This window comes from Trichechus manatus, unplaced genomic scaffold, assembly GCF_000243295.1.
Source record: "Trichechus manatus latirostris isolate Lorelei unplaced genomic scaffold, TriManLat1.0 scaffold00016, whole genome shotgun sequence".
Taxonomy (NCBI): domain Eukaryota; kingdom Metazoa; phylum Chordata; class Mammalia; order Sirenia; family Trichechidae; genus Trichechus; species Trichechus manatus.
Genome location: NW_004443952.1, coordinates 8390097 through 8411867, shown reverse-complemented (window position 1 = coordinate 8411867; position 21771 = coordinate 8390097). Strand labels below are relative to the sequence as shown.

The 21771-nt window shown below is 40.0% G+C and overlaps 2 protein-coding genes across 8 annotated transcripts in view; one reads left to right on the top strand and one right to left on the bottom strand.

Annotated features, from left to right (window-relative positions):
* The window catches only part of FKBP15 (FKBP prolyl isomerase family member 15), a 50745-nt gene extending 34964 nt beyond the window's left edge, over positions 1 to 15781 (bottom strand). For 2 of the 5 annotated variants that reach the window (XM_004372150.2, XM_023727371.1), the window contains exons 1-6: positions 15631 to 15781; positions 10703 to 10818; positions 6511 to 6595; positions 5980 to 6049; positions 2451 to 2525; positions 2019 to 2117 (exon numbers count right to left, since the gene is read on the bottom strand). In XM_004372150.2, the coding sequence (XP_004372207.1) occupies positions 2019 to 2117; positions 2451 to 2525; positions 5980 to 6049; positions 6511 to 6595; positions 10703 to 10818; positions 15631 to 15683 (498 nt within the window). In that variant the 5' untranslated portion in view covers positions 15684 to 15781. Of the gene's footprint in view, positions 1 to 2018; positions 2118 to 2450; positions 2526 to 5979; positions 6596 to 10702; positions 10819 to 15630 lie in introns of those variants that run through there. The other 3 variants (XM_023727372.1, XM_023727373.1, XM_023727374.1) reach the window with 3 other exon arrangements.
* A 222-nt stretch (positions 15782 to 16003) lies between these two features.
* Positions 16004 to 21771, top strand: part of SLC31A1 (solute carrier family 31 member 1) — a 45070-nt gene continuing 39302 nt past the window's right edge. The window contains exons 1-2 of one of the 3 annotated variants that reach the window (XM_023727370.1): positions 16004 to 16097; positions 16700 to 16877. The gene's annotated coding sequence lies outside the window, so the exon portion shown is untranslated. Of the gene's footprint in view, positions 16098 to 16127; positions 16878 to 21771 lie in introns of those variants that run through there. The other 2 variants (XM_004372149.2, XM_023727369.1) reach the window with 2 other exon arrangements.

The window sequence follows — 21771 nt, the reverse complement described above, 5'->3', positions numbered from 1 at the left end:
TGTCTCTCTGATCACTTCTCTCTTTTATATTTCAAAAGAGATTGACTTAAGACACAGCCTAATCTTATAGATTGAGTCCTGCCTCATTAACATAACTGCCTGTAATTTGGCCTTATTATCATATAGGTAGGATTTACAACACACAGGAAAATCACATAAGATGACAAAATGGTAGACAATCACACAGTGCTGGGAAGCATGGCCTAACCAAGTTGACACACATTTTTAGGGAACACAACTCAAACCATAACAGAACCCACGAGGCTAGAGGAACCCCTGAATCTGTTGCCGTGAGAAAATTTTTGGACTTTGAACTGAAACTATCCTCTGAAGTCATTTTCAAACAAAACAACAGTTTAGCTGAACTTGAAAAGAATGTTTGTCTTGAACATTGTGCTCTTTTAAAGAATTATCTGTAACAGATCAAATTGACCACAGTAACTCTAAAGTATAAATGGGTAGTTAATGGGGCAGTGAGTCTAAGTCAGTGGTGGTTAAACAATATGGGGAGACAGAGCGAGAATGGTGACTGTGATGGTTAACATTACGTGCCAACTTGGCTAGGCCACAACACTTAGTGGTTTGGCAGAGATTAAGGAGACCTAGTAGCACAGTGGTTAAGCACTTGGCTGCTAACCAAAAGACTGCTGGTTTGAAACCACCAGCCACTCCGTGGGAGAAAGATGTGGCAGTCTGCTTCCACAAAAATTTATAGCTTTGGAAGGCCAGACTTACTGGTCTGACAGAGACTGGGCAAACCCTGAGAGTCTGGCCCCCGGAGACCCTTACAGTTAGTTCAGTAATGAAGTCTTTCCTGAGATTCAACCTTCAGCCAAAGATAAGACAGGTCCATAAAACAAAACAAGACTAAATGGGCACACCAGCCCAGGGGCAAGGACGAGAAGGCAGGAGGGGACAGGAAAGCTGGTAATGGAGAACCCAAGGTCAAGAAGGGGAGAGTGTTGACACGTTGTGGGGTTGGCAACCAATGTCACAAAACAATGTGTGTATTAATTGTTTAATGAGAAACTGGTTTGCTTTGTAAACCTTCATTTAAAGTACAATTAAAAAAAAAAAGATTTACAGCCTTGGAAACCCTATGTGGCAGTTCTACCGTCCTATAGCACTACTATGAGTCAGAATCGACTTGACGACAATGGGTTTGGGTGGTAACGGCAGATATTATGTAGTCATCCTCCATTTTGCGATCTGATGTGAGCAGCCAATCATCTGAAAGGGGAGTTTCCTTGGGGATATGGCCTACATTCGATACATATATGGATGTTCTGGTAAAGCTCGCTGTCTTTGATCCTGCATCCGACTCATCATCCTCTGACCTCCAGTTCCTGAGAACTGAGCTAGCAGCCTGTCATCTGACCTGCCAATTTTGGGTTCGTCAGCCCCTGCAACCACGTGAGTCAGGAGAAGCCTCCAGCCTGATGCCTGACCCACAAATTTGGGACTTGCCAGTCTCCAAAAGTGTGTGGCCATGTCCTTGATGCAAATCTCTATCTACATATACTAACATATACCATATTTTTACGCAAATAACGTGCACCTTCTATATCTGTTTGCCAACTACTCCTTACCCCAACAAGGTATTTTCATAAGCACCACTATGCCAATTTTTTTAAATGTTGCTTTAAAAACAAAATTAACATAGCATGCTTACGAAAATACTTTGCTGGAGGAGGGTATGGTTTGCAAACAAACGTAGAAGGTGCGCATTATTTGTGTAAAAATATGGTGTATATATAGGCTTTACTGGTTTTGCTCCTCTAGAGAACCCAGCCTGAGACGGTTTCACAACATGAAGAATGTAACCAATGTCACTAAACTATACATGTAAAAACTGTTGAAGGGGTGTATGATCTGATGTGTATATTTTCACCAAAAATAAAATATATACGTGTGTGTATATATATATATAGCAGATTATATGTTTTCCACATATTTTCCTAAAATTAAGGGAACTCCAGATAAGTGTTCTGGCTTTCACAGGAAAAATAAGATATTACCTGTTTACTGAACTCCACAGCAGCCTTTTCTGACTCAAACATGATGGACCAGTTTTGTCTCTGGTCATCATAAAAGGTGCTGTAGTTATTGGGCCGAACCTGGAAAAAGGAGAATGTTGGGATAACTGAACCACAAGAAGTGAAGTGGATAAATTCGACTGCTTAACCTGATGGAGAAGGCTCTAGACTGAAGTAGACCCAAAGAGAGATAATCAGGGAACTCTCTTCTTCCCTCCCACCTTTCACCAACCACCCCTCAGACTCTACTCCCAGAAGGTAGCCAAGAGACCTTTCTCAAAGTCTTTGTTAGGTATCCACCCTAATGCCCAGGGCTGAAGCAGTGGACCTCATTCTTACCAAGTACACTCAGATTAATCTCCCCTGTAAAGTGATTCCTAAGGAGCTAATGATTCCAGTATGGGGAAGTCTTACCATTAGCTCAAAGTTCAGGTGAATCCTTGCAACAGTAACTGGTTGTTGCTGACTCATATAAAGAAGAATCCTATACTGTACTCAACCAAAGATGGGCAGGAAAAAAAAAAAAAAAAAAGAGGACAGAAGTTAAAAAGGTAATACAAAATTAGCACTATAATGTCAGAAATTATGTTTCATACAGCTATAAAATTTGAAACTCAGTTCATCCCTTAAAGCTTAGATTTTAGATTATAGCTTCTCACTATCCATTTTAATATTACTTCTCATTTTGGCTTTACTTCTTAACTGTAATTGGGGATGTCTTTATTTTGTTGGCATTTTCTCATTTATGAAAGGTGACTAAAAGACAGTAATATTGATTTCTCAAAAAATAAAAATACCAAAAAAAATTTTAATTGAGGAAAAACATAAAGTGCACGAGTTTTAAACTCAATTTTCTCTCTCTTACACACATATTATATATGTATACATATATATCCACATGACCACTACCCAGATAAAAAAAGTGAACATTTCCAACACCCCAGAAAGCTCCCCTGTGCACCTTCCTAGTCAATAATCCTCACCCTGAGGTAAACACTATTCTAACTTCTATCACTGATTAGTTTTGCTATTTTTAACCTATATATACTGGGATCATATAATATATACTCTTGGTTCTTGCTTCTTTTACTCAACATGTCTGTGAGAGTCATCCTTGTTGTTTCATGTACCAGTAATGTTTTTTTTTATTTCTATGTAGTATTCTATGAATATACCATAATCTATTATTCCATTATCTTGCTTATGAACATTTGAGCTGTTTTCAGTTAGAAGCTACTATAAATAGTGCTTCTACGGATATTCTACACGTCTTTGGAAGGACATAGGCACTTATTTCCTCCAACCTAAAGAACTTTACTATTTCTTGTACAGTGGATCTGCTGGCAATGAATTTTCTCAGTTCTTATTTGTCTGAAAATTTATTTTGTTTTCATTTGTCAAGGATTTTTGTTGGGTATAGAATTCTATATTGGCATTTTTTTCTTTCAGCACTTTAAAGATATCATTCTACTATCTTTGGATTACAGTTACATGTATATTAGACCTTTTTTGACTGTGTCCCATATGAATCTTATGCTTTGTTCTTTTTCTATTCTTTCTTCTCTCTGTGCTTCAGCTTGGATACTTTCTATTGAACTGCCTTCTCAGTCACTAATCCTGTCTTATGCAGTGCCCAGACTACTGCTAAACACATTCAGTGTGTTCTTAATTCCAAATATTGTCTTTTTCAAATCTAGAATGCCATTTGAGTATTTTTATGGATTATAGTTTTTGAAATTCTCCATCTCTTATCCCTTTTGCCTTTCCTCTATTTTCTTTAAGACACTATTCATAGTTATTTTAAATACTGTGTAACATTAATTTCAATATCTAGATTATTTGTGTGTCTGCTCCTATTGGGTTTTTTGTTTGTTTTGGTTTTTGCCCTCGTTCATCAGTAACATTTCCCCATCTCTTTACGCATCAATAATTTTTTATTGTAGGCCAGCTATTGTATATAAAAATAACTGTAGGAGCTCACATTCAGTCTCCCACCAGAAGGGATTTCACTTTTCCTGTGTAAGGCAAATAGAGTGAGGAGCTGATCATCTTAATCCAATCACAGATTGAGCTAGTCAGGGAAGGATCATAGATTTATTAAGAGTCAGTCCACCTTTGGGTTGTGCCTGTTTTCAAACATGATTTCCCAGGCTTTTAACTGAGAGCCTGGAAAGTCTCTGACTTCTCAGTCCTAAAAGTTCTGCCCTTCATAGATTTTTTAGCTGAGTTCTTTAGCCTCCCCCCATGAAGGTTCAAAATCTGGCAAATGTATTAAGAGGAACATTGGTTGTACGCTTACTGAAGGCCTCCTCTCTATAGTAAGACCTTATCTCCTACACAACACAAGACTGAAGAAGTTTCCCTTGACCTTTCTGGCACAGTTCTGGCCTTCCACCTTCTCAGAACTCAGCAAATGTCCCAAAGAGAAAAACCAGTCTTCTGTTTGGAGCTCCTCTAGTTTTCCAGATTTATCTTTCCCCCAGTAGTCTCTCTGCTTGGGCCGTACCTGATCTTTCGTCTACGCCCAAAATTGGCAAATGCCCCCAGGACAGGAAACAGCTCACTGGCTCTTCCCTCTCTGAAATTTTAGTTCATCATTTCCACAACTCTCCGATGAATTTTAAAACACAGTTTTTGCAATTTATTTTTTTTTTTATAATTGCTGTGGCACATATGTTGTCTGCCATGATCTACTATACCCTAGCTGGCAGTGAAGTTCCAATACCAGATTTTAAAAATCCAAATGGCAACACTTAACGAATTAATGGATCTGAATAATGATCACTGGTAGCTGCTAATATAACAAAATAAGAGACAAAAGAGACATTATTTGCCTCCTGATAGGAGTATGAAAGAGACTTAAAGGATATAGAAACCAATTGCAACATATGAACATTATTATGATCCTGGTTCAAACTGTTAAAAAAAAAATTATAAGAAAACCAAGGAAATGTGAACATTAACTAGATGGTTAATGAAATTAAGGAATTAGCCTTCTTTTTAGGTGTGATAATGGTTATATTTTTTTTTAAGTCCTTACCTTTTAGAAATATATACTAAAATATTTACAGCTAAAATTATATTCTGGGGATCTGTTCAAAATAATCTGAGTCAGGGAGGAGGGAAGAGAGAGTGGGATGATAAAGAAAACAAGATTAATAACTGTTAGAGCATATTTATGGGTATCTGGGGGTTCATTATTCTAGTCCCACTTTTTTAATATGTATTTGACATTTTCGATAACTGTCTGTTGTTGTTTGCTTTTTTTGTTTGTTTGAAATATAAATGACGTTGTCTATTATATTAGTTACCCTAGACAGGTCATCTTATATCTCTGTGCCTCGGAGCCTCTGAGGAACATGGGCCCATGCTCGCTGAACCTTTTCAAGCTCTGAAATTCTATTATTTCTTATACTTCTTTCAACAATGTTCAAAGCCTTCTGGAACAAAACTGAAAACTAGATACAAGCCACAGAAAGAAATCAGTCTCAGGGCTTTTAGCCATATCTTCTTTTTGATCCAAACCAACATTATACTGTATGATCAACTGCCCGTCTCACTATCAAACTTTAATCAAAGAATAAACACTGATCATTAACGCAGGCATAAAGACATAATTCTCGAAGTAATACAATAAGTGCTATTCATTAAGGAATGTCCTTAGTAAATGGCTTACTCTAAAACTCTTCTAATTCTTAAGCTAGATACACATCATAAAAGTCAAATTTAAAGATTTTGAGTGGCTGGATTTATTTTAATGTACAATAATAGTAAGCAAAAAGTGGCCATTTACTATATAGCCTAATCTTACAAATTCACATTTAATACAAACATTCTAGTCCTCTGATACACAAGGACACTGGGCAAACCCAGATGATAAAAGCCAACTCATCAGTATGATCTGGGATACTTGAATATACATGAGATGTGGGGGAACTCTCACCTCTCTGGCTGTGTGATTCCCCAGGACTGCAGCACCAAGTTTGCCCTGCTTCACATATTGACCATTTATGCTGTATAAGCAAGAAAAGCAACAGGTATTGATACTTCCTTAAACTTTGGAGAACGAGCTTTCTTTTCTGCCTTATAGAAGTAGGGAATCTAGTCATTCAGTCTCTAGAAAGGGACAGAGGTGAGCAGTTTATAATTTAAAGCTCTTAACACAATTTATTTACTCTTTAAGTATCTACTATTCATATTATCTCAATGGAAAGACTGAGCACTTATAAGTAATTATATGAGCCACTTATAAAGGCAGTTATTGAGAGTACAAGCACTTTTAGAGAAGGTAGACAAGGTAATAGCTCTTCAAGTTTTAAGTGTAGGAATCTGCAAATGTTAAAAAGCATTACTGATACTTTGTTTATGAAAGAGATGAGTAACCATTTTGCAATGAAAAGAGGCTTACTGAGGAAAGATACTAGCTTAAACCCCCAACCCCATCTTCAGAAAACATTCCTTCTCAGCTACTTACTATCTATATGCATGAACTGCTGTTGCAAACAGTACTGTGGAAGTGCCTGCTGTAGTTGGTGCTATTTTCTGTGTTGCCTGATTTCCTAAAGGTGAAGAAAACAAAGTTGTCATTCATTTACTGCTTGAAACTGATTTTTAGCCATTAAACCAGCTTCAAAATTCCTTCTTTACATCTTAGAATCAGTAGTAGCATGCTTTCATGACCATTACCCTCATCTGATCCACAAAATAGCCCTATGACCCAGTCTGAGGATGAGATAACTGAAGCTCTAAGCATCGAAGTGTCTTACATAATGATAGCAGCAAGCCTAGGACTAGAACCTATGACTCCAACTCCCAAACTATATACTTCAAAGAAAAGAATCTTTGGCATGGACAATAATCATTGTCTAGAAAGTAAGGTCATAGTCCATCTACTTTCTTTTCTCCTTCCAATATTTTCACAGCTATAATATATGAAAATAAAGTTATTTCTACTTCCCTTACTTCTGGGATAAGAAATTTATGATCTGATATTCAAATCGCACCCACTGTTTAACTTTTACAATGTGTTGTAGAGTAATACTTTAAAAGAACACATTTACAGTAAATTGCGTTATCTCATTCACTATAAGATAACATTGGCATGGATACAGCAACCAAGAACTTATTTTCAAATGCATTCTTGTTTGATTTTATTTTTGGTACTGACAGCATATTCTTCTTGATTACAGAATACATGTACATTGTAGAAAAGCTAGAAAATATAGAAAAGCATAAAGAAGAAAATAAAAATGACCTATAACCGCACTACCTAAAAATAAACAATGTTGACAATTTTATGTATTTGTTCCCAGTCTTTTTTCTATACACATAAACTTGGCAGCTTCTCTTTTCTTATCTTTTTAAAAACAAAATTAAATGATATGATTTGACAACTTCCTTTTCTCACTTAGCGTATTATAAGCATTTCCCTATATGCCTCAAAACAGTCTCTAAAACAAAGACAAAATTGTCTTTAAAAAGCTTTTGAGTGGCTATACAGAATACTGTCTTATGACAGTACCAGAATTTATCCACTTTCCTAATGTTTGACATTTATTTGGGCTGTCTCCAATTTTTCTGTTATAAAAAAAAAATTAAGGTTTTTATTACACCCTGCCCAAATGCCCTTCAGAAATGCCATACCAGTTTACACTCATACCTACCAGTATGTCAGTTTTGCGTCCAGGCCAAGAGTAGGAATTATCTTTTTATCTTTACCAACTTGATGGGGCACTAAAGACAGGGGAATATCATCTCACTGTTGCTTTCATTTGTGTTTATTTGATTACAGAAAGGCAGAAATTTAACATTTTTAATAGATTTGTATTAGTCTCTTTTTTTTTTTTAAATCAACTGCCTATTCATATCATTTGCTTATTTTCCTGGTAAGGTATACATGTTTTCCTTATTGTTTTATAAAAACCTACAAGACAGCTTTTATTTAATCAGTACTTCCAGTTGTTTTATGTAATACTACAATAAACTTTTTCTCTGGATAATTAGTCTGCGATAGAAAAAAATAAAACAACTAAGGCCAGAGTGATCAGGACAAGTCTGAACACTGAAAAAAATCACTGACTCCCCAAGGTCAGCCTAGCATCCTCCTTCAGGTTAATTCAGCTTCTCCCAGTGCACTCAGCCCAGTATCTCCCAGTCTAATCCACTGACATGGGAGATAGCTCATATACTTGCCAGACGGTAATTGTGTCAGATGTCCACAATCATGTGAGCTTCTCACTGACTTGGCATTCTTCCCTGTCTAAAATCAGTACTGTTTAGATTCCTTAACTTCCCATTCATGAGGACCTTTCTCAATACGTAATTTCAAAATTTTTCCAGTGAGGTTTTCTTGAATTATAGTTTTTATTGTTTGTTCTTTTTCCCCTGCTTAATTTTCTTCTTCAGAGACTCCTTTTATCTATATGTTGAATTTTCTTTGCTATCTTCAATGTTTGACACTTTCTCTTGAATCCTTTTTATCTCTTTATCTTCTTTTATTTTAAAAAATTGCTCCTTTTAACCTTTTATTAAGGTTACTAAGGCAAAATCTATTGTGTTTATTTATTCTTGTGTTTCTTCTAGTTTAGTCTTCAACCTGAAATAATTTTTCCTTTCTTTTCTAATTCTTATCTGAGAACTGTCACTTATTTGTTACTTATCTCTGAGAAGGAGGAGTGGTTCAGGGTGGCTTTTCTAACTTCGTGGAGCTCCCTCCTCTGTTGTTTTTGTATAGAGTTAAAAAAATATCTTGGCTTCCTCCCCTAAGGGAGGTCCACTTTTATCTGGACCTTGTATTTCCTTTGCCTCTAATGTCCCTATCCTCCTCAATTTTAATTCCATTCCCAGCAGGTTCTTCTCAGTATGAGCCCTATCCTGGAAGGTCACCCTGATGGGTAAGTTTCAAAAGTTCACAGAAGTAAAAACTGCTCCAACTCCTTTAGATATCATCATCAACCCCTTGCACTTACCTACAACTAAAGTGGACAAAACCTCTTCCAGTTTCAGCTTGGCCTGCCACACTTTCCATGAAAACCTGCTGGCCATTTTGAAGTGCTCCCATTCTCAGATTCAAACACCCACTGCATCCTTCTGTTCTCCCATATAGATGCTGATATCATGCAAGCCTTGTGTTAGCGGTTTGCCCATACATGCTTGTATTTTTGGATCCGTAAGAACACTTTCCTAAAAGGTTTTGTTGTAAATATTATCTGTAAGTTTTGGGTTTTTATATCTAGTTGCTCTGTCTTCACACTGAGATTTGAAGAGATTCAAGAACTATGCCACCATCATCTTCCTCATAAGGCCTTCTTATATAAATTTCCCTTGAACAGAGATGGTCTCCTATATTGCTACCTTACTTGAGTTTTATTTGTAAATGTCTACATAAGACTGTATAGATAATTTTTAAATTGAAATGTCTCTATAGTTCCTCCTTTAAAGTATAGTTAATTTACAGTTGGCCTTGTTTTCTGACAAGAAAATCAAGTTATTGCATTGGGTGGGGACTGAGGCTGTTTTTCTCCACACCCATTAACTGAACCACTCTAAATAGATTCCGAAGCATACTGCTGATGCTGATGAAGAGATTCACCAGAAAAAATGTAAAGGTATACATAACCTACTAAAAACGCGGCCAGGTTATAGCTTGAAGAGTAGGACCAGCAACCTAAGCAAAGCTGTCAAAAGTGGAAGATAAGATCATTGAGAGGAGGGGTCAGCAAACATTTTTTGCCAAGACTCAGACAATAAATATTTTAGGCTTTATGAGCCATATGGTATCTGTCACAACTACTCAACTCTAAATATCCTGACAATATCCCAGTGTCAGCATTGGGCCTAGCATGTAAAAGGCATTCAGTGATTTTACATTCAGTCAACAAATACTTAATTTAATGTCCCTGCCGCATGCTCTGCTCAGGGCTATTACTGCTAGTCTCCCCTCTTCCACTATCAAGTTGTTTCACAAAGACAGCAAAGTGTAGAGGAAGGAATACAAGCTTTGGAGTCAGTCAGATCAGGGTTCAAATTTCAACTCTGTCACTTACTAGTTACATGACCTTGATGAAGTTCCTAAACCTATCTGAGTCTCTAAAATGGTGGCAATCTCACCTACTCCACAGAATTGTTGTGATAATTAAATAAGACAACCTATATAAAACACCTAACATGAGACCAGACACATAACAGGCATTTAGAAATGTTAGTCCCCCATTCCCTCCTTTCGTTCAACAAATGTTCATTCAATAAATGTTTTCTGTGTCAGACATGATGAAAGCTACAGGAGATACAATAATGACTATCACTGTCTAGTTGGGAAAAATTCACTAACAGCATATACCTAACATATCTTGGTAAAGAAAGTAAAAAGTAGTTCTTCCTTTTCACAAAAACATTGGATAATACCATGCCTTGGGGCAGGGTTTTAGAAAGTGGTGTCCCCATGTGGCAGAAGAGTTTGTCTGTGACTTTCCTCTATCAGTTCCCAACAAACAACACATCATCTTGCTGCTGGACACTGAGGATTGCAGAGCTTAGAGATGCATCTACCACTGATGATGAGCTTAGCCAGACTGGTCGAGGTGAACCACCTGTCCTCTCACTTTCAGAAGGCTGCTTACCCTTCCAACTAACCTGTTAGGGCACAATCCTAATGCCTATTAACTTACCTGTTGTTGTGGTTGCTTGGCCTTTCTTAGGCTGCCTTGGGGCTGTGTACTGGAAGAATTCATTTCCATGGCCAGCAGCTGTCTGATCTAATCCAAAAAGAGAGGCCAATCTGGCACTGTTAGGAGAAAAAGGAGAGTTCATGAAATTTCATTTGACATATCCCACACCTGGAATCAATATAAAAGCTGCTCACCTCTAACCTTGAAAAAATACCTCCTTGAATGTATATCCCACCATTTAATGCTGGAAGTAGAAACTAAGTCCCTTTGAAATCAAGACTGCATATCTGACCTGAACATCATCAGCTAACCCTGTCCATCCACAAGACTTCAGCCAAGGCAGTTCTTTCTGGGCCTCAATTTCTCCACCTGTAAATTGAGGTGATAGGTCTAGATGCTCTCTATGGTCTCTTCAAAGTCTAAATTCTTGCCTTTAGGAAATGATAGCTTCTAGTCACTCCTACTCATTACTCTCCCTCCTACTTTTTACTAGTTTATTACACTGAGATGAAACTGTACTACACCTTAATCCATCAAACATGATCCCTTCTATCATTTCATCTAACAGGGAGGATCATTCTTTTATTATGTTTTACAATGAATACTCATGCCCCACCCCCAATCCATTGAAACTGCTCTTGCTAAGGTCACCAACAACCTCTTTGTTACTAAACCCAGTTTATCAGTCCTTATATTATTTGACCTTCATGCTATCTTTGTCACACTGTCAACTAATTTGTTCTTTTTAAACACACTCTTCCCTCAGCTTCTGTGGAGATACCTGTGGGGGTGGGGGGAGGGGTAGCCCAAATAAGACATCAACACATTCTAATGTGATCCCTCTCTTGTTTCCTTTCCATCCCTCTGACTTCTCATTTAACTCCTTGGGTTCTTTCCTCGCCCAATCTTTAAACGCTTATGTCCTCAAGGTTTCATACTTTCCCTAAGCAATCTCATTTTTTTTTACCTTGGCATCGAGTGCTATGCAAATACTGATGATGCTCAAATCTGTATACACAGCCTAGAACTTGCTCCTGAGTGCCAGAGCACACGTATATCTCACAGGCAACACAAATGCAACATATACAAATCAGAAATCATAGCTTCCAATCCCCACTGCCCCAGCAAAACTTGTTCTTCCTCTGTGTTCCCTCTCTTGGTGAAAGCTCTGTCAGAGTCCCCAAGATCACCCCCAGGTTCAGTGATTCACTAGAAGGATTCACAGGACTCAGCATATAGCTGTACTCATGGCTAAAACTCATTACAAAGGATACAAGGCAAAACCAGCAAAGGAAAAACGTCCATGGGGTAAAGCGCAGAGGAAACCAAGCGCAAGCTTCCAAAAGTCATCTCCCAGTGAAGCCCCACAGGACACTTAATCACTCAAGCAATGAGTTGTAACAACACATTTGAAGTGTGGTCTTCCAGGGAAGCTCATTAGAGACTCAGTGCCCAAGGTTTTTATTGGGGTTGGTCATGTAGGCCACCCTTTGCCTAGCATATACCAAAACTCCATACTCCCAGAAACAAAGCAGGTGTTCAGTGTAAATCATACACTTGAACAAACAGTTTAGGTATGATGAGCCACTCTTATCATTTAGAGAAAGCTTTATATCAGTGTAGGGAACTATATACCTATCAAGTTCCCTAGATGTCCGCTGAAAGCATGGTCCCCAGAACCCTGTCCCTCTGTCCCTTGAAGTGTTTGGTTGTTTTCAGGAAACTTCTTAGCTTTTGGTTTAGTCCAGTTGTGCTGACTTCCTCTGCAGTGTGTGCTGTCCTTCCCGTCACCTAAGATAATTCTTGTCTACTATCTAGTTAGTGAATACCCCCTCCCCCCCTCCCCACCCTCGTAACCATCATAGAATGTTTTCTTCTGTGTTTAAACCTTCTCTTGAGTTCTTATAATAGTGGTCTTATACAATATTTGTCCTTTTGCGACTGACTAAATTCACTCTGCATAATGCCTTCCACGTTCCTCCGTGTTATGTTTCACAGATTCGTTGTTGTTCTTTATCATTAGGTAGTATACCAGTGTGTGAAAATACCATAATTTGTTTACCCATTTGTCCGTTGATGGGCACCTAGGTTGTTTCCATCTTTTTGCTATTGTGAACAGTGCTGCAATGAACATCGGTGTGCATGTATCTATTCATATGATGGCTCTTATTTCTCTAGGATATATTCCAAGGAGTGGGATTGCTGGATCATATGGTACTTCTATGTCTAGCTTTTTAAGGAAGCACCAAATCAGTCTCCAAAGTGGTTGTACAATTTTGCATTCCCACCAACAATATATATAAGTGTTCCAATCTCTCTACAACCTCTCCAACATTTATTAATTTGTCTTTTTGAATTAATGCTAGCCTTGTTGGGGGGAGATGGTATCTCGTTGTAGTTTCCCACTTCTATTACGCTTAAATATCCTAAACAGAATCAAGAAAGTTATGTATTTAAGTCAAGATACTTGAAACTTAATAATAAGCAAGTATACTTACAGGGCAGTGAGATTATGTTAATGGTGGAGGAATAACTCAGAAAAGGAGTGTGAGAATGGTTGCACAACTCAAAGAATGTAATCAATGTCACTGAATTGTACACATAGAAACTGTTGAATTGGTGTGTGTTTTGCTGTGTATATTATCAACAACAAAATAAATAATTTTTTAAATAAGCAAATATATTTACAGTAAATTACAGTTATGCAATGTACATGAATATATATAGAAAAAATATATATGCTTCATTGGCTTGTAAAAGTATAACATTTAAAGGAAGGAAAAGAATTTCAATGACAAAAGAGGAACCGAAAGGTAACTGCAGTGTTCACTGTCTTATGTTTTACTTCCTTAGAGAAAACCAAAGAAGGAACTGTTAACCTTTGTATATTCTCAATCTTAAATATGATTTGGTTTTCCTCGTAACTGTTAGGAAAACAAAATAAGTTCTCTGTTTAACTTTCTTTGCTAAGCCTTTTATCATCAAATTAGCTGTTTTCTGTATCTAATAGTACAGTCACTTGCTTAGAAGTAAAATGTTTCAGGTCCTTGATGAGCCTACTCAGGAAAGCAGCATAGTTGAGCCACTAAGAACTTATCTCAGGCCAGGAACCTGGAAAAGAGCATGTGACTGTCATTATCTACCCTATAACTTGAGTCAGCAGTGGACTGTTTGCCCTAACATTCCTTTCCAGCCTTTCCTAAACATTTTCACCTAGTTAAAAATGTGGATTTTAAGTATACCCTGGAAACTTTCAAAATACCCAATACACAACTGTATATACAACCGATTTGTATGGAAAAACACTAATTGAAGAGGTTGACTACACAGTCAAAAGCAGCAGGAAGGCTGAAATGTGTGGAAACTTTAGTCAATGTTATGGGTAGGATAGGGAAGAAAGGAACCAAAGCATAGCTTGACTCAGAAATAACTGAGCAACTAAAAGAACTCAACGTAGGATAAGGTAAAACTAAGTGGGTGTAGGTCAACTAAAGTGGGGGGGGGGCAGGAAGTGTGGAGCAGAATGCTAAGAGTGAAAACAGGACTTAAGGATAGATAATACAGGGCTAGTCACAGTATAAGTCAAAAGATTCTATTTAAGACCAAAAGAGAAACAGCATCATTTTATGGTCATTCATACAATAGACTTTCTAACAGGACCGGAAGCAACTTGAGGGCAGGCAAAACATCTTCATCATCTTTGTAACCTCAACATTCTGTATAATGAGGGGCATATATTGGTGTATTCATTCATTCTTTAGCATGCACATAATATGTTAAACAGATTTTCAAAGAAAGGCTCTCCAAGGACCAGAGCTTGGCAGCTCACAAGTTTGGAGGGAGTCAAGTTGTTCACTGACCCAGGGAGGAGGCTAAAATGATTACTGGAAGAGATAAAGACCTGCCTCTCCTTGGAGACGCCTACCCCAGACTAGTATGTATAAGGTCAACGTTTAGGGGCAGGAGATAGCAACCACAGCTATCTCTTAAACTGGTTTCGAGCTTTACAGTTTACAAAACGCAATTTCTCAGCTATTCTTCATTCAACAGGCACTTTCTGAGCACGATGTGTCAGGTACTGTGTTGGGCCCTAGACAGAGATAAGCAACATAAACAGTCTCTGTCCTGTCAGGATAGGAGCCTTGGTGGTGCAGTGGTTAAGTGCTCAGCTGCTAACCGAAAAGGTCGGTGGTCCGAACCCGCCAGTCACTCTGCGGGAGAAAGATGTGGCAGTCTGCTTCCGTAAAGATTTACAGCCTAGGAAACCCTATGCGGCAGTTCTACTCTGTCCTACAGGGTCTCTATGAGTTGGAAATCTACTCGACGTCAATGGGTTTGGTCCTGTCAGGGCTCATAATCTAGTGAGGGGTCCGGCAAGGAAACAATTATGGTTTCGTGTGACAGGATAGACGCAAACACAACTAGCTGTGGGAGTAATGAAGAGAAAGCATTTTATTCTGCCTGGGGCTGTGGAAATAGGGAAAACATCAAAAAAGGTGACATCTGAGACGGCCCTAGAAGGATGCTGGAACTGACCCACCAGAGCCTAGTTCTAAAGTGTCACTGCCTTATCCACGGAGAAGAGAAAGTCATATGCGGCCTAGCTGACTCCTATAAAAGCAATGAGGCAAACACTGTCATTAACCACCATCCCTATTTCACAGAAGGAGAAACTGTGACCCAGAAATAAAAAAGTGAACCCTAGAGTTCTACTGTGAGTCAAGGGAGATGTCGGGTCCAGACCCTACGTAGGCAGGCTCGGTACAGTTCCTAGCTCTCCCCGAATTCTGAGGATGTGCAGAGGACCAGAATACAGCAAGGGTCTAGCTCCAGAAGTTGGGAAAAGGCCTGAGAAGAGATCGACCCCTCCAACCATCAGCTGGGTTTCCTCAGTGGGGTCCACTGGTCCACGCCTCGCAGTCACTCACCCACCGCTGGGCGACAAGAAGTCGCTGTCGTCCTCGTCACCTGCACTGAACATCGGACTGGCTTTCCCCCGGCTTGGTAGTCGGAGGTTTTCAAAGGCCCCCTCACTCCCGTCGTCGTAAAATGCCGCGTGGCGTACTGTTTTCCGGCAATATCGCAGACTTGCTCGGCGGGAGGAGCCGAAGTTCTGGAGAAGGTGCAGCAAAGGCAAATAGGAGGACCCCGCGGGCACTCGCGCCGTGTGGCGTAAGGCCTCTCCCAGCCCTCAGAAGAGGTGGAGCTCCAAAATCCTGCGCAGGGATTGGTCAACGAGGCAGAGGGCGGGGGCGGGGCGGGAATCGGCAGCCTTGGTGGCGATCTCCGACACGTCGCGCGGGGCAGAAGTGGAGGAGGATTCGGAGGAGTCGTGAAGGGGTTGCGGGCTAAGGTTCTGTGCGAAGGCGCTGGTGGCGGGACTGGACCTGGGCAGGTAAGGACTCCCCCGACCCCTTTCGCAACCCTGGCACGGACACTGCCCTTTCTCCTCCGGGACAAGGACCCTCGTCACTCTTCTCAGCTCGGCGAACGGAGAAAGGGCCCGGGACTGGAAGCTTGGAGATGTGAGCTCCAGGCCTGACCCCTGCTGTGACATAGCTGAAATGACTTTGGGGCAGGGTGCCTGGTGCTTCAGCTTCTCCGTCTATAAAACGAGCCTGATGATCCCCCTCCCCACTGCCTGCGACCTCACTACTTATTCAACGGGCTTTTTGTCCAGTGCTTCCATGTACCTGGTTCAAGAAGATTTAGACCTCAGAGGTCATCGAATTCAATCCAAGTGTCCTCATAATCCCAGGATACAGATAGGGAAACGGAGGAACTAAGCGTTTGGGTGACTAGCCCAAGGTAACAGAGATTAAAAGGCAGACCGGGGCAGGATCCCTAGTCCCTTGATTGGGGATTTCATAAACTATGACTGATGGATGCACAGAAACCTTACCAGCCCTTAAGCACTGCATGCCCTTATGGAGAGGTTATTACTAGACTGTTCTACACCACGAGGGAAGTCCCCTTTCTAGTGTCCATGTATTTCAGTCGTAGGTGAGGTGCAGTGGAACTGGAGTATTCTGAGAGTGGGTGAAATTTAGGAGATTGAAAATCCCCAGCGCCAACCTTGGCCTGGGTTTCGCTGAGTCTTCTTGCAACAGTCCTAAGTCAACATCAGTTGTTTCCATCTCCTCTGCCTCCGGTTTCCACCCTGTCTGTATCTTACGTAAGTATTTCTTTGGTTAACCTGGTTAAATTCTTGGAACAGTCTCAGGGTGGGCCTGGCCTAGCTATACTGTGGATAAGTAGGTAATGTCCCTGAGTAGCATCCATTTCCACAGATCTCACTGGAGTTCTTTTACTCAGGGCTGCCCCTACTGTAGGAGTCTCTTGCGTGAGTGTTTTAATCTGATGGTATGAAATTGAAATGAAGTGATTATAGTTCTCTCCCAGAGAACTCTGTACCTCTTGGCGCGTCCCATGTGACAGGGACAACCTTATTCATCTTGGTGTCTTCTGTGTCACAGAGCACTATGCCATAAAAAAATTTTTTTAAAAACCCTTGCCATCGAGTCGATTCCAACTCATGGTGACCCTGTGTGTGTCAGAGTAGAACTGTACTCCATAGGGTTTTCAGTGGCTGATTTTTCTAAAGTAGATCTCCAGGTCTTCTGAGGCACCTCTGGGTGGACTTGAACCTCTAACCTTTTGGTTAGCAGTGGCGCACATTAACATTTGCACTGCCCAGGCACTCCTGACCGATAATAAAACCCATTGCCATTGAGTTGATTCCAACTCATGGCAGCCCCATGTGTTACAGAGTTGAAAGGATCATAGGGTTTTCTTGGCTGTGATCTTTATGGAAGCAGTTCACCAGACCTTTGTTCAGCAGTTCCACTAGATGGGTTCGAACCACCAACTTTTAGGTTAGCAGCTGATTGCAAACCGCTTGTGCCACCCAGAGACTTTTACCTATAATAACCCATTGCTGTGAGTCGATTCTGACTCATAGCGACCGTATAGGACAGAGTAGAACTGCCCCATAAGGTTTCCAAGGAGCAGCTGGTGGATTCGAACTGCCGACTTTTTGGTTAACAGCGGTAACTCTTAACCACTTTTCCACCACAGCTCCTTACCTAATAGGTTCTTTTTAATTCTTCGTTAGATTGAATAATGGAATTCATCCTTGTTCCCTTATTCCTTAGTTTACTGTCAGGAGTTTTTCACATGGGACCCAGAGAGTCCAGCAATGGCTGTTGCCTTTTATAGGTAGTTTCCAGAAAGATAAAATTGCTGTACTAGTTGCAAACTATCTGGGTTGCTTAGTCTCTTGTTAACTGAAAGTTATTTTACTATTCTCTAAAGTTCTAGGAGAGGAGGGAGAGGTGAATAGGATAGCTGGAAATATTATATGTAACTATAATATTTATAAGTAAATTATTCCTCTTAAACTGAGGAATAGGGCTGTTGGTTTGCTTCTTGTGTTTATTTTGCAGATACAGATGGTTAAAGCAGTGAAAGCTGACAGTGTTAAAACAATGATGGAATTGGAATCTAAGCACTAGAACTGGAACTTATCGTAGTAGCTGTGGTTAGAATGTGAACTTGGCTACCTCTCAGGAAAAAAAATGAACTAGATAAGTAACGTAGCCCTTTCCAACCTCTCTTCCCAACACCGGTCCAGCATTAAAACATCTGAGTATTGCTTTTTAAAAAAAAAATGCTGTAGGAGCATTTGAGCTCTTATCTTGCATTCTTGAATGAGGATATTTTTATCCAGGATTTTTTCTATAACATTTGGATTTTCTTCTCTGTATCTTCTGGATTTGGTGTTTACATTGAGAATTGAAGATAAACTTTGTTCAAGTAGCTTTTTACCTAGGCCCAAAACCCAAAAACCCATTGCCGTCAAGTTGATTCTGACTCATAGCAACGCTGTAGGACAGAGTAGGACTGCCCCATAGTGTTTCCAAAGCTATAAATCTTTATGGTAGCAGACTGCCTCACGTTTCTCCCACAGAGCAGCTGGTGGGTTCGAACTGCTGACCTTTCAGTTAGCAGCTGAACACTTTAACCACTGTGACACCAGAGCTCCTTCTTCTTGAATTAGAATATCTTCAGTTTGTTAATATTGGACTAGGAATCAGTAGACCTGGATTTCCATCCCACCCCTACTTCTAACACACTCTGAGCTTGAGCCAGACTCCCTGAGCACTTTGTAAAGTAAACGAATTAGACCCAAACATCTGCTAAGTACTGCTGAGAATACAGTGGCAAGTAAAGCACAACCCAAATCTCAAGTCTGAGTTAAGAATTTTTGTTTATTTGTTGTTGTTTTACTTCAGCACACAGCTTTTAGATATATTCACCTAATATGTCGTATTGACCTGCTGAAAACTAACTGGGAAGCCGCAAGTTTAATGATTCCTTTCAAATTATCAGCTATTTTGCAACAGAGATGACAATGTAGACAAATTTTTTTTTTTTTTCAGTTTTTATTTACAAGTACACCCATACTAATTTGTACTGGTGAATGCAATTTAACATTAATAGTAAAGCTGTAACTACGTTAGATCATAGATGTGGTGATAGGGATATGAATTGAATATAGTTGGGGGGCAGTATACTGTTCTGTTCACTCAGTCACTGAAAGCAGAAGAATGTCAGAAACAATTCAAGAAATACCATCTGAAAACCTACTACATGTAAAGCATTGTGCTGGGTGTTACCTGGGGTAGGAAAATGAGTAAATCATTGTTCTTGCCCTCAAAGTGCTTATAGTTGAATAGTGGGGATAATTGAAGTACACAAATAACCGTAATAGAAGACAGAGCAAAGTAAGCCCCATAAGAAGTAAAAATTATTGTAGAATTTCAAAGGAAGAAGAAGTCATAGCCATCTTGGGGTAGTATATGGGGTTAGATAAGAAGCTTGAAGATTAGTAAAATTCTATTAAGTAGAAGTAAGGAAGTAAGACTCAGGTTGAGGGAGCAGCTTTGGCAAAAGCACAAAGGCGAGAAGGGAAAAACAACAGTTGCTGTCGAGTTGATTCCAATTCATGGCAACCCCTTGTGTGTCAGAGTAGAACTGCGCTCCATAGGGTTTTCAGTGGCTGACTTTTTTCAGAAGTAGATTGCCAGGCCTTTCTTCCAAGGCACCTCCAACCTTTCAGTTGGCAGCTGAGCTTGTAAAGTGTTTGTACCACCTAAGGACAAAGGCAAGAAGGAAGTACAAATTTCTCACAAGACAGGAGTTGCCTCTGTCTTAGGCTGGATTCTCTAGAGACGTAAAACCGGTAAAGCATATATATATAAACAGAGTTATCTCATGGAAATAACTCACACAGTTGTAGAGGCTGGCAAGTCCCAAGTATGTGGATCAGGCATCAGGCTGGAGACATCTCCTGACTCACATAGCTGCAAGGGCTGACGAACCCAAGATTGGCAGGTGAGACTGCATGCTACTGGCTCACAGGCTGCGGAGGCCGACATATCATCCCGAGATCGGCAGGCAGTATGGCAGGCCGCTGCCTCAAGTCCCAAAAACCAGAGGTCAGATGATGACGAGCTGGATGCAGGATCCAAAGTGAGCAAAAGCCAGCAGACTTTGCCAGAACATCCATATACATTGGATACAGGCCATACCCCGGAGGAAACTCCCCGTACAACTGATTGGCTGATCACATCAGAACACATCATGGAAATGATTACATTATATCACAAAATGGAAGATAACTGCATCATTACATAACTGTCAAATTACATCATTATATAACTGCCAAAGCACTGAGAATCATGGCCCAGCCAAGCTGACACAAAACTTTAACCATCACACCCTCTTTTGTGATGCAGTTAGAGGAAGTAGTTGGTTAACTGAAAAAGTATGTTACAGCAGAGAATTGTACAGATACTGGTTACACACATGTGTTAAACATTTTATTTGAACTTAAAATATAAGCATTCTTTTGCCATTCTTTTGATATTAGGCCTTATCCTTTTCTTGGAGTGTAGGTGACAGAGATCCAAAAACGACAGCCTTGGCGCCAAATCCAGTCTCTACTAGCTGCCAGTTTTTGTAAATAAAGTTTTGTTGGAACACAGCCACACTCATTTGTTTACATACTGTCTATGTCTAAAGTCACTTGCAAAGTAGTCTGAGTACAGAATCTTTCTAGGTTTTTATGAAATTTCCCCCACCGCAGGCTTTTATATTTGTCTGTCCTACACCTGACAGCAGGTTTGTGTGTATCTGTGTGACTCACTTATCTAGTTTTTTCCAAAGCATTCAACTTGGTTTTCATAGAAACAACTACTAGCCCCACTCCATATGAATAGCCACTTCATATTTAAGCCATTGCTCTTTAAGTCTGTTTCTCTCCCTCTCGTTTCCAACTGTGCCTTCTCCACCAGAAGAAAAAGATAATCACCTCTAGAAAAACAAGTATTTACCGTGACAAGATGACTTCAGCTAGTGGAAGATGTCGGATAAATCAGTAACCAGACAGTACTCAGATAACTGTGCCATCTAAAGTTGGCAAGCCAGGCATGCTTGGGGAAGAGTAGGGGGAGTGGAAAGGTTGCTGATGCCAGCACTCCCATATGCAGCTCTTAGCATAATCAAGCCCTTAAAAATCCTAAGTTTTCAGTAATTTCTAAGTCTGACAATTCATCAGAAGTCTGGCCACTTATGTTAAAATGAGCAGTTTATGCACAGAAGAAAACATTCTTTGATGGTTACGAGGGTGGGGAGGGAGGGTGAGGGTTATTTACTAACTAGATAGTAGCTAAGAATTATCTTAGGTGAAGGGAAGGACAGCACACATTACAGGGGAAGTCAGCACAACTGGACTAAACCAAAGCTAAGAAGTTTCCCGAATATAGTCAAACACTTTGAGGGGCAGAGTAGCAGGGATAGGGATCTGGGGACCATGCTTTTAGGGGACATCTAGGTCAACTGGCTTAACAAGGCTTATTAAGAAAATGTTCTGCATCCTACTTTGGTGAGTGGTGTCTGGGGTCTTAAAAGCTTGCAAGTGGCCATCTAAGATGCAGCAGTCGGTCCCAACCCACCTGGAGTAAAGGAGAATGAAGAACACCAAAGACACAAGGAAAGTATTAGCC